Genomic DNA, 12,843 nt, shown 5'->3' with positions numbered 1-12,843 from the left:
GACACAGGCACAGTGCTCGCAATGGCTCTGGACACACGGGAAAGGCTCTTGACGAATATTAGCTGTTATTAGATGAGGAAAAAGACAGAGAGCCTAAAGAAAGGCAGTGGCAGCTGGAATGACACAATAACAACTCTGAAATATTTAGAAATAAGTAGGTACTTGGAACGTTGGGGACTGGGGAGGGTGAGGAATGGAAGATTCGAAGGCTACTCTGGTCTCTGACGTGTGCGGCTCCCCGGGAATGCAGGAGAGGAGCAGATCTGGCAGAGAATTCTAGGCTCCGTTTGAAATACGGGGTTCGGCGCTGCCTCTGGGCAGCTCAGGTCAGAACACCCGGTGGTTCCTGTGAAGTGTCGCTGGAGCTCGAGAGAGAGGTGAGGGCAGTCGACAGAGGTCGAGTCTTGAGAGCAAGAGCATTCGCTGAAGCCAGGCGTGCACAAGAGATCTCCACAGAGAGAAGGGGTCCAAGGGCAAGTCACAGGGGCCCCAAACAGAAGAGAGGAGGGAGAGAGAGCCACGAGGAAGACAGAAGAGGGACAGGCAGTGATGCCAATGAGGCAGACTCCCAGGGGCAGAGTGGGGAAGCAGGAAACGAAGCAGAAAGTTCTGGAAATCTAAGAAAAGAGTGCCTACTGGATCTGGCTGCACGGAAATCACTGCTCCCTTTGTCAGCACAACTTCTGTGGCCAGTGGGGAGGAAAGGAGTTTGCAGGAAGCTGGGTCGATGAGCGAGCAGGGGCAGAGAACGTGGTCTGCCTTTTCATGAAGCTTGGCCGAGGATGCAAACAGGGAGTTATGCTGTGGCTACGGCGGGACCACCAGGCTGAAGCAGTGTTTCCGCGTCTGTTTAAATGACAGACTTAACATACTTTATGAGAGGTATATAAGCATGAAACAAGAAGAAAGAGCATCAGCTTAACATTCAGAAAAAAAGGAGCAAGAAGCTTGCATTTTAGAGAAAGATCCTTGAGGAAGGAAGGGCCAGGACCCCAGCTGAGGCAGAGGCACCAGCTTCAACAGGAGGAGGACCATTTCATCCCAAAGGGAAAGAGGAAATGATGCCTGCAGATTCCTGTCAACGTACCCCAATCTAGGACACTGATGAAGAGACACTTTTAAAGTACACCCTCAAAATCAGGACCCCAACTCTATTCCCAACCCAATAGTAGAAACAATTAATTGTAACTATCGAGACAGGTACATTGCGTTTATTTTTATAGAGTTGATTAGATAAAGATGGTAAAGTCCTTTAGGCTACTTCACAGAAGTGCCATCCCCTCACTAAGCGGGGACATTATTTTACTCGATCTAATAATAGACGCTATGGCCATAAAGAAGGGCTGCACAATATATTCAGATGATTAAATCTCTTCTGCAAAATCAGGTTCAACAGTGCAGTAAGGGCCCTGGGTTAGATATTAACATGGTCTTCAATCTGATTGTTTTCATATCCTGATACGCCTCTGGAGGCCTAGGAGATGTCACGTGCTGCCTGTGACATGCACAAAGGCTGAAGATGAGGAGTGTGCAGGGGTCTGTGGGAACACCGGGATGGGTAATTTTACCAAACCCATAGAGCACGTAAATAGGCGTTGAGATGGGCAGGGCTTCATCTGAGACTGCAGCTAGTGTTTCATAAGCAAGAGTGGTCTTGGGCGGCCGTCTCGATAGATCCTTTATGAGATAAGACTGAAACGCTAGACATCAGTTTGCTGATCTTTGAGGAAGGACCTCCACCTGCGTCTGTACCAGTGAGGGTTGGCACAGCAACAGACACGTCCATGGGTTCCAATGTGTGGCTCCAAGACTGCCCACAGAGACACATGATGAGGTGCCCAAGTAGGAGTCAGGGGGCCAGACTTGCACTGGGCTCTTCCACTAGCTAACCAGGTGGTCCTGTGTCAGTTTCTTTGTAGAGAGGATGAGATGCTTCAATTCCAAATCTCAAATTCAATTCTAATTCCACTTTATAATGCCAGTCACCTAAATACTAATGTGTAGTCACCAAAATGTCCGTGCAAAGGTCAAAATATCAGGTGGCAAAAGTTAGTAACTCAGGCGGACGTAAAGTTTACCTTGATTACATGTAATCATCATACAAAAAAAATGTTATCGATTTAACCAAAATAATCATACAAAAAAAATGTTATCAATTTAATCAAAGGAAATGCTTTATAAGATAAATGAGGGAAGCAAGATGCAGAAAGAAAATAGGAACACACTAGAGGACTATACTGAAATCAGCAAAACGTTGAGTATTTAATGAAATCTATGATTATTTGTAGCCAGAAGAAAAATGAGTAATGCCTTGCTGCAAAAAATTTCTTTAATAACCAAGTGATTTTTTTAAAAAGCAAGAGAGAGCTAAAGGGTTTCTAAGCTATTGAAATGGAGGTAAACAAGACAAAGAGAACTCTGAATGCGTACGCACAGGTAACCCCCAGGACCCTGACTCCAGGGACAACACTGGGCCCAACGGAACGAAAACGACATGCAGGTATTACCTTCACGTGGGCATCCCTTTAAGAACCATCCCAGGGCCGGCCCTGTGGCTTGGTGGTTAAGTGCGCGCACTGCGATGCTGGTGACCCGGGTTCGGATCCCGGGTGCGCATCGAGGCACCACTTCTCCGTTCATCCTGAGGCCGAGTCCCACATACAGCAACTAGAAGGATGTGCAGCTACGATACACAACTATCCACTGGGGCTTTGGGGGGAAAAATAAAATAAATAAAATCTTAAAAAAAAAAAAAAAAAGAACCATCCCATTATTGCACTCAAGTTCTAGCTCCACAGAGTCCCCTTAAACCTTGGTAGCCCACGGGTAGTAAGCGATGAAATAAACGCATGCCTAGAGCTGCAGAAGTCAGCTGAGCGGTGCACTGAGATTGGTCACGAGAGCTCAGGGACTCAGCTGTCAGGTTAATAGGAAACGCTATCATCAGGTCTAATCAGCACACCACACCATGTGAAACGCAGGTATGGGTCGGTGGCGACTTTTGGAAGAAATTTAGGAGGCTGCTACTCTCTCTTTCCTGAGTGTGACCTCCTGACAAAATATCAGCTTCCTTTTAAGACACCACCCACAGGAAATGCGGTGCAAAATGGTCTTTACAAATCCTGAGGGCTGGCTCCAACCGCACTGTGAGGAAAAGACGAGGAGCTGGAGAATGAGAACAGTGAGGGGGTCTCTTCCTTTCTGAACGTCCTCTAGTGACATACACATCACGGACTGCGCAGCCAACTGAATTTTCCAGAGAGGTAAAGGTTCTGGAACTGTTCATTTTAGGGTTCTAATGTGAATCTTCTAAAGATGTATGTTTCACATTCTTGTCTCTTTAAATAGACTCTACTGATTCCTACCTAATAATTTGTTTTTATTTTTGCTTTTCAGTGGTTCATGCTTAAGGCTTAATCCTCCCATTCCTTTTTTGTTTTACTTTTCAAGTAGACAGAAAAGTCGAAAGTAGTACAGGAGAGACCCACACAACCTACACCTTATGCAACAAACAAAATCTGCAGACAACATGACACTTCATTCCTGTATGCCTCTGCATGCTTCTCTAAAAAATAAGGACCCTCTTCTACACAGCCAAAATGCTGTGCCATTGGGGTACCACCAAACCCTGGCAAATTAACAATAATGGGAGAACATCAAGTAAATATCCAGTGCATATCACTGTTCTCCAACTGTCACAAAAATGTATCTCATCGAGGTTTTCCCTCAATCTAATATCCAGTGAGCTTTGCACTTACGTCCCTGTCGCCTCTCTGACATTTTCAAGAGTCCAGCCCAGTGACCGTGTAGAATGTCCTACACTCTGGATTTGTCTGGTAGTTTCCACATGGTGTCACCTGACTTGTTCCTGTATCCCTCTGAACCGGAAACTACTCCCAGAGGCTCGACTGATTCAGCTTAACCATTGTGGCATCCCTTCGGAAGGCACACAGTGACAAGGCGCTCCACCATTGGCACAGTTAAGTGGGAACCATCGGTTAAGCAGTGGCCCCTGGAACTGTCCATTGCGAAGGTACGTCTGCCTGTGCTATTTGTCAGCACCCTGTGGCGTGGCACTCGGGCACTATCTGGACACCCTCACCCCCCTCCACATTGAACCCAACGGTCTTGGCTTCCACTTGTGACGCTTGTCTGAACCATCTATGCTGGGGATTGCAAAATGGTGAATGGACTAATTCTACCATTCGTTCTGTATTTGTTAACTGGCATTCTTCTGTAAAGCAGCTGTCCTCCTTCCCACCACACCCCTGTCTCTCTCTCTCTCTTTTGAGGATCATGACACACGGATTTCTTCTTTTTTTAATTTAGAATACTATAATCTGCTACAGTCACTATTCTTTTGATTTCAAACCATCCTGCATTCTGGCAGTGGGGCCCTTCCTTGCATTCTGGCATAAGAAGGTGCCCTAGGCTCATCTTGTATTTTATGGGCCACAGACTGGAATCTGCCACTTCTCCTTGGCCTTGGTTCCTTTCCTTGGGTATGGTATTTAGAAATCAAGAACTTAATCACTTTAAGTACCCATGAACATTGCTCTGTGGGGTGTGGAATGTAAAACTACATTGAAAACTATGCACCTCTGTCTCAAATATTAAGCTTACCCTTTAAAAGTGGATACAGCGCAGGCAACTGTACTTGCTTTTAATGCACCTATGCTTTCTAAGGAGTCTGACGGCAAAGGTCTGAACACCCTTGGACCTCACCATCAAACACCACTCAGAGAGATCAGGGTATGTGGTCTGCGTTAGGCAGAGGTAGAAGCAGTGTGATCTGCAGGGCTGCAGAGGAACCCGTCCAGACAGACCTCCCCCAGGTTCCTGGGAGCACCCTCTCTTCAGAGTGGGCGCTGCGGCTTCCCCTGCAACCACACCCTGCCCATTCTTCTGCCTAATGGTTCAGGCCTTTGAGACACACAGGCATTACGGCTACCACCTATACCTGGTCTCTCAGGCTCCGGACTGACTTCTCAGCAAAATGTCCCAAACACCAGCACGGAAGACAAGAGTCAACTTGACAGCTTTCCTGATGACAAGACTTCTCAGTGGGGCTGGGACTGGAGTGAGGGCACCGACCACACACTGACCATCTGTAACATCTCCCCAAATAGGCGATGAGGTAGTGCAGGATGTTCTTGCCACAAACGAATGGCTGAGCCCAACGGAGGCACTAGGCGTAACTTCCAGATCAGAGGAAATACAGGGGATGGAGGAACAAGTAAGATGGCACCATGTGGAAACCCGACAAATCCAGAATGTAGGACGTTCTCTAAGATAACTGGCCTGGAGTCTTCCAAAAGTCACCATCATGGGGGAAAACACAGGTTATGTGGTTGGAAGATGGGACGAGGTTTTCTAGTTTAAACCAGGCTAACGGGACATAACTACCATCTGGACCCCAGTTTGGAAAACACTAGGGTGAGCTCAGCCCCACAAAGAGGCCATCCTTGCCTCCACGATTAATGATTAAAACGATTAATGATCATATTAAAATGATCATTAATAAGAAGTCATCTTTTTTTAACACAAACTCTCTGCTTGACAAAAATAATCTCTTCTCTGCTTCAGAAAACATGTTTATTGCTCAGCCATGTCTTCTCCTGGTCTGAAATATCCGTTTCTCGTCTTGGCTCCTCTCTATACTTGACAGCACAGCTTCCCCCCTCATTTCAACTCAAAACACTGCTCTGTCCATAGCATGTCCTCACCATGTTTATTACCAACGATTACTCACACATTTCACCCATCATGTTTTGTGTCCCAGCTGGGCTACTAAGACGACTAAGGGAAGAGACTCATTTTGAAGCCCCTACTGCCGCTGACAATCTTTTCTAACAGATAAGGAATTAGTAAATTCACACCTCTAGAGCTGTGCTGTCCACCATGGTGGCTACTTAAATGTAAATAAAGTACAACTAAATAAAGTGACACGTTCAGTTCCTCAGGTGCATTAACCACACTGGACATGTCCAGGTGCCACCCGTGGCTCCTGTCCAGGACAGCGCAGATACAGAACGTTCCCAGCATGACAGGTGGTTCTGCTGGATGGACAGTGCTGGTCCAGAGAGTAAACAGGTGCGCAGTCCTCATGAACGACACTCCACTTCTCTGACACGTGCATGGGGCAGGGCACAGGAGAGGGAGGGAAGCCTGGTGCTGATTCTAGCTTCTGTCTCCACGGCCTCAAACAAGCTCAGATGTGCAAACTATGACCGTGTGCTCTCATCTCACGTACAGACTGGACACATCTATTGAGAGCTGCACAAACTTTGGTTTGCTCCCGGATCTGTCCCTCACTAGCCATGTGAGCTGCGAGATTTTTAAATAGAGCATTGTCGATCACAAAAGGGCATATATGTTGGCTTAGCTCCTAGGCCTAGGAGAGGAGAGTCAACGGCCGTCAACTGCCCAGCCCAGTGCCACGAGCCACACAGACGGAACTGGCGGTAAGGGCATGCAGAGGTGACCACCCTCATCCCAGGCTGGGGCCCTTTCCGCACAGCCGCTTGGTACACGCTTACCTACTAACCGTAGGCATTACAGCAAAGGACATGAGGGAGTCAGAGAAAAATGTAAGGGAGTTAAGCATCTGCCAAACGCTCAGAAGAGTATGTTAACAAGTGTGAGAATGATCTCCTCCTCTGCAAAGCCACAGGGGAAAAGTTCCATAAGCAGAAACGTATGTGTTAGTTATTACGTTTTCAAGAAAATCCTCATTACACGCCCTGAAGGCAAGTTTAAACTATAGATGTCTGCACCATAAAACAAAGACTGCCCGCCCCCATTTTAAAAAAATTAAGTGAAGATTTAAATATATCCAATGCTGTAACGATTAGTCATTGGTATTCACGGGCACCTGACAGTAGGAAATTATTTTCAAATGTAATCCACTCTGGTATCACACTAGTGTCCCTTCCAGCTACGGGCTGTGTATCGATCACTTTCCAAACATCCCATCCAAAGGTCTGACCATCGCTTGGCTATCTACATAACGAGCGCTTTCTTGGGGGCATCATTTCCCCTTTTACAGTAAATCTCCATCTGCCCCTGAAAAATGACACAGCAGAACTGGTATTTAAATTATAGTAGTTTAAAAATGAAAAAAAAAAAAAAAAGAATCAAGAGTAAACAGCAAATAATCAGAAAGAACAAAGGGACCTAAGACTCCCCAGCACACAGCTTTTGAAGGAGAAGGAAGAACAAGGCACGGCCGGGTCATAGGAAAAGAGGATGACTGCTCTCCCACGATGATGACCAGTTTGCACAGCTAAGATGCTGAACAAAACCAGGCAGTGAGGGTGAGGAAGCTGCGAGAAAACAAGGAAAGGGCATCTCACACCCGCACGGACGGGAATCCGCTGAATACTTAGTCCTATTGCCAGCTGAACAAAACTCTGGTTTATCAGCAGAATTTTGCAATTTACATCTCACTCCCTTCTCAATTATGCTAGAAACAGGAGCAGCTGTGGTGGACATCTAACCTCGAACGACAAGAACAAACAAGGCTGATGTGGTTCAGGTCTGCTAGGAAGCAGAACCTATGAGAGTGGAGTTTACCAACTTCAGTCTATAACTGGATTGCTTTTTATTACAGATGAATTTCCTCTAATCTACAATACAGTCTACCCTTACCTTCCCCAGACCCCCACCAGCATCTTACTCCACATCTTTCTGGACCCTGTTCTACGCTCGCCACATTCCAGACACCTTTCCAGTTTCCACAAGAAGAGATGATCACCCATCGATTACACTGCAATGAGAGCTGAAGCCAGGGCCCCGTTAAGTGTGGGCTCTGCTCTGTGTCAAGGCCTCAGAGCGGCCTCCAAATTTCAGCCAACTCGTTTGCAAACATGGGCGGAACCTAAATTTCACCCAACAAAGTGACATAAAACCCAAGTACGTGCTGTTAGCTCCCGGCGGGGGGCCAGGGCAGACTGAAGGTGAACGTACCACAGCATAGCTGTCCCCACATCCAGAAAGAGACCCCAGTGCACGCAACAAAGTGCGGAGAGGTCTCTCAAACAAAGAGCATGCGACGTTTATCTCACTCAACTGGGATCTCTGAGTTCTGAGGGTAGACAACCACCACATATGGAGGCATCCTGAACGATCCTTCCTCTGCTCTAGCTTCCTGAGAAGGTGCCATGGCTCTTTGGGAATGCACAGGTACTGTAACATTAGGTGATCAGAACCAATGGACACTGAAAGGCTCCTATCTCCACTTGTAAACCTCTTATGTGTTACGTGGGGTCAACTGACAACGTATGTCGGTTCTTCCGAAAATTAATCCAGGGCACGTGCTAAGGTTATATAAGAAAATCCTATTTTTGTCATCAGCTTCACGGATGTCCCAGTGTCTAAAGAAATTATCCCAGGTGAAGTGAACGGGAGAATGACCATGTGTGACGGGACTCCAACCACAGACTGGGCATGCCTGTTCAGGCGACCAGTGATGTCCTGGGCTCAGTGAGCACCACAGAGCTCCCGCCCGTCCCAGAGCTTATGGGGTCTCCTGGGCCCCAGACAGAGACACAGGCACCTCCAAACAGTCTCAAGTGCTGTTACGTGGCCAGTCGGAAGCTCTGGGACTGGGACCAGGTACAGAACAGGTTATCTATTGCACTACGTGAAGGTAAAGTAGAAGCCACGTGTCACCCACTGAAATCCCGCAATCTGTGTGCATTTATGGAGACATGACAAAATATAATCACCACCAAGAATATTCTCCTCACAGATCTATTGTATTATTTCCTGCTGATGTTTTAAGAATGTGAAAATAAGCTTACTTTTCTTTGCTGACTTTTTAAGGATTTTAAGTAATTACTGTATCAGACTCCTAGAAAATACGTTTTACATGTACTGAAATTCCTAATTCTGAATATTCTTAACATCCACCCTCCACCTGGTTATCAACAGCAGGCATCATGGGTTGCTTCCTAAAGCCCTGGGCCTGGGTTGTCCAACACGCGGGCACTCCCCAAATGTGGCTACTGAACACTAGAAATGTGGCTATTTTAAGCTGAGCTGTGCTGCTGTGAGTATAACATACACACAGATTTCAAAGACTGGGTATCAAAAACGAATGCAAACTGCCTCGATGATTTTTATACTGATTATGTGTTGAGTAATAATATTTTGGATATGTTAGGATAGAAAAAAATGTACCAGTCAAGTTAATTTATCTTTTTGTTTTAGTGTCGCGTCCAGAAAATTGTATATGGTCCTACTTCTGTTAGACAGCACTGCCCTGGACAGCAAACTTCCTTGTCTTTTAGAGAGAACGGGCCCACCTCTTGTGCTCCTAATTTCAGTTATTTACGAACTAGATAATCTTCCCTAGCCAGGAGCGGGGATACTGTTTAATCCTTGTCATCTTCTTCCCTCAAAATCTTGTCCGAGTCCATAAATAACCTCAGTCCCCTTTTCTCTTAAATGGCCTTTGCGAGCCAAAATTATTACCTAGATCAGAGCTGACTGTTACCTTGTGTCAACAAAAACAGAACCCAAAGGCATCTTTTCTGTTTGAAAGGACAAGTAACAGCATCATACATTTCAAAAGCACTGGGAAGAGCCCGGGTGTTCTTGTCAACATTTCTGCAAAAATCTCCATTGACTTCTTGATTCTCTTCTGATTAAACAAGCTTCTCCTGTAACGTAGGAATTCCCCAAGAAACTATTTGTTTCCAATTGCACTTCCCCGAGAACTGGAGCGTTGTGGCTACATTGACAAACAGAACTTCCTGGGGGAACGCATTCGAAATTCCCAAAAGCAGGCCTACTGCAAAAGAATCATTATAAATTGATGATATATTGTGATGCAGACAACAGATGTCTCGAAGCGAGGTGCTGAGGAGTTAGAGTAGGCATAATTGGGTAGATTAAGGGAGATCAAGTCGTACATTTTGGAAAGCGGTGTTTTATACAAGACATTTTGTAAAAGAATGGAATAAGCAAAGGTGAATTTCTGAGAAAGTTCTGCAAGGCCTTACTCCCTCAAAGAAGAGTTAGGGAAGAAAGGAGAAAATGGCGGAGGGGGGAGGGCTAAGTCTTATCTCCCCAAATGCCACTAATTCTTGGTTCTGTGACGCTTCAGGGAGTTGGGTAACACTGCCAGGAGCTAAACCATTAAATTTGTCCTAACTAGTAAAGAGGAGATCCTGGCTGATAACTTCCCCTGCAGGTACCATCACATAAGTCAAGCATTCACCGCTTCAGGGAACGGCTATGTGTGAATCTAGAGTCAGGAGTAAGTGTCAAGCTCATTGAGAAGTTTAATAAATTTAATTTTAATGAGACATCCCGGTTTGCATTAAAATTACTAAGACTCCCACAACAGGTTCTCTGGACCTTTCCTTAGAGGGTAAGGAATTTATTTGACAATTTCACTTCTTGGCCATCTGAGCAGGAAAATTCATGTCTACCAACTATACTGAGGAACCCCAGAAGCTTTCCCAAATTGAGTCATTTCACACTTATTAGCTGCATACACTGTTCTCCCCAATTAGTGATTTCTATAGGGATTTTTTTTTTCCTTAGGAATTCATGCGTTTCTATCTTTGGGTCCCTAAAATGAAGACACTTTTTTGTGTGCCTTTTAAAAAATCAGTCTCGTAACTACTGAACCACAGAGCCACCATCAGCAGAGGAAAGGTCACACTCACCACGTACTATGAGCACAACATCACTTATATTTTGAATCAAATGGATCTAGAATCATTTCTCAGCTTTGCACTTTATTAGCTGTGCAACCTGAGGCAAGTAACTCTACCTCTCTGAGTGTCAGTATTTTTGTTTTTAATTAGTCAATGCAAATATTTCCTCCTACCTTGCAGGATTTTATGAGATGCAGCAATAACGCATGTACACCTCCACCAGGTCAGCAGTCCACATAAAGCATGCAGCCTTCTGGAGGCTAAGAGGTCAGGCTTTGGGGAGCGCTCAGGACAGTTCCCTCCTGAGTTCATAAATGGAGCGTTTTCTTCTTTGAATCCGTCTTTGCTGGTGAAACTCGTGCCTACCCCGATCGACTATCAGACTGTTTAGTGCATGTACAAAGAGTGATAATCCTTCAAACCCATACCACGCGCGCTTCTCAAACTTTCAGGCACTAAGGTTAAAAGGCAGATTCTGATTTGAGCAGGTGTGGGATGGGGCCTGGGGTTCTGCATGGCCAGGCAGCTCCCAGGAGATGCCCGTGCTGCGGGGTCCCTCTGGGCAGCCGGACCCCTTAGCAGGGCTCTTCCACCTGCGCACTCCAGACAGTGGCCGCTGGATACTGTGCGGTGGTATGGGCCGCCCTGTGCATTGCGGGGGGTTCAGCAGCATTCCCGGCCTCTACCTCCAAGATGCCAGTATAACTGCCCCCGCTCCCAGGGAGGACACCCCAGGTGCCTCCAGACGTTGCCACGTGTCCCCAGGTGGACGGCTTGAGGACCGCCGCCCTGGAGGATGCTGCAGGCGAGGCGCTTGCAGCTCTGCGCAGGCCGGCAGGGAGCCTGGAGGCTCGCGCGCACACGGGGAAACTGAGGCCGGGCTGCGCTCCCGCGGCCGGCGCGGGGGTCCCCGACGCCGCGCCCTCGCGCGCCGCCCCCACGCTCTCCGTCCCCACGCGCGGCGCGGCCACCGGAAGTGGGCGTCCCGGACGGCGAGGAGGCCGCAGTCCCGCGCGCGGCCGGCCGGACCCGGGCCCCGCCGTCCCCGCTGCTGTCCCGCCGGGGGTCCCGGACACGGCCCTGCGCGCCCGCGCCCCCCGCCCCGCGCGCGCCCTCCCCGGGAAGCCCCCGCGGAGGCGGCCGCCGCTACCCACCCAGAAGCAGGCCGTCCATGTCAAAGAGCAGGTGGGTGACCGGCCGGAGCGGGGACACGCGTGCTGCCATGCTGCTGTGTTCTGGTCCGAGTGCGGCCGGAGAAGAAAAGCGCGCCCGCGGGCCCTGGGGCCGCGCCGGTGCCCGCCGGCTGCGCACGCGCGCTCCGGCCCCGCGCACGCGCGCCCGGGACGCCCACCGCCGCGGGGCCTGCGTTCGGCGCGGGCGGGCGCGACGAGTTAGCCCACATTCCCCCCGGCTCGCTGCACACCCGTAAGCGGGTCGGGATGCTCATTCAAGGGCCGCGCAGAGCCGAGTTCCCGGGCCGCGGCAAATGCATGGCTTGAATCTGGAAAGGCGCCTGAGGAAAGTGGGACATCCTACAAGGACGGTGCATGGGGTTGTTGGGGAGAGGGGTGCAAAGATGCTCAGGGTGGCATCTCTGCGAGCCACCAGGTAAACGTGCAGGCAGGTGGCCTTAGTCACGGAGTCCCCCGGTGGGGGGACTGGCGGCCCGGGACCCTCAGCAAGTTTCTCTTTCAGTTTTGCCCGCCCGCCTCCCCGCGGTCCCCACCAGGCGCGTGCGCAGTGGCGCGCGGGTCTGCAGCCTAGGCGTCTGCATTTCCCGGAGCATCCCTCCCCCCACCTCCTCCCGGCCGAAATCTGATAGGAGAGGGCTGAAATAGTAAGGATTTTTTAAATGCCTTGCCGTTTTTTTCCATCCTATGTTTCATCTGTCTTTGGTTGCTCTGAGTTTTACTCCTCTTCCAAGTTTTTTGAATGCAACCAGAATAGCTTTTTTTTTTTTTTCCACTCTCAGAAATACCTTTTGCCCTTGTTTCTATTTAATGTTAGTTGATGTTGCATATGCACGTTTAAACGTAAGGATGGGACCTTTCAAGAAGCAGAAATAAGAATGTTCCAGAGAGTTTAAAATGTGAGGGTGTCTTTCTGGCGAATTGCGAAAACTGTATACTGCGGACACGCCTGGATTCAGCAAGACTGCTTATTCACCATGACA

At 48.3% G+C, this 12,843-nt stretch overlaps 1 protein-coding gene across 2 annotated transcripts in view; it reads right to left on the bottom strand.

The window, feature by feature from the left end:
• Nucleotides 1-12,274, bottom strand: part of LOC101405024 (pseudouridine-5'-phosphatase) — a 55,503-nt gene extending 43,229 nt beyond the window's left edge. Inside the window, exon 1 of one of the 2 annotated variants that reach the window (XM_087426644.1) lies at nucleotides 11,825-12,274. In XM_087426644.1, coding sequence (XP_087282770.1) covers nucleotides 11,825-11,894 — 70 coding nt within the window. In that variant the 5' untranslated portion in view covers nucleotides 11,895-12,274. Of the gene's footprint in view, nucleotides 1-10,843; nucleotides 11,217-11,824 lie in introns of those variants that run through there. The other variant, XM_087426643.1, reaches the window with a different exon arrangement.
• Between the last annotated feature and the right edge of the window lie 569 nt (nucleotides 12,275-12,843).

The sequence above is a fragment of the Ceratotherium simum genome, chromosome X (assembly GCF_057802395.1).
Source record: "Ceratotherium simum simum isolate JZ-2026a chromosome X, ASM5780239v1, whole genome shotgun sequence".
Taxonomy (NCBI): Eukaryota; Metazoa; Chordata; class Mammalia; order Perissodactyla; family Rhinocerotidae; genus Ceratotherium; species Ceratotherium simum.
The sequence above is the reverse complement of the archived record's forward strand: the minus strand, read 5'-3'. Positions and strand labels throughout refer to the sequence as shown.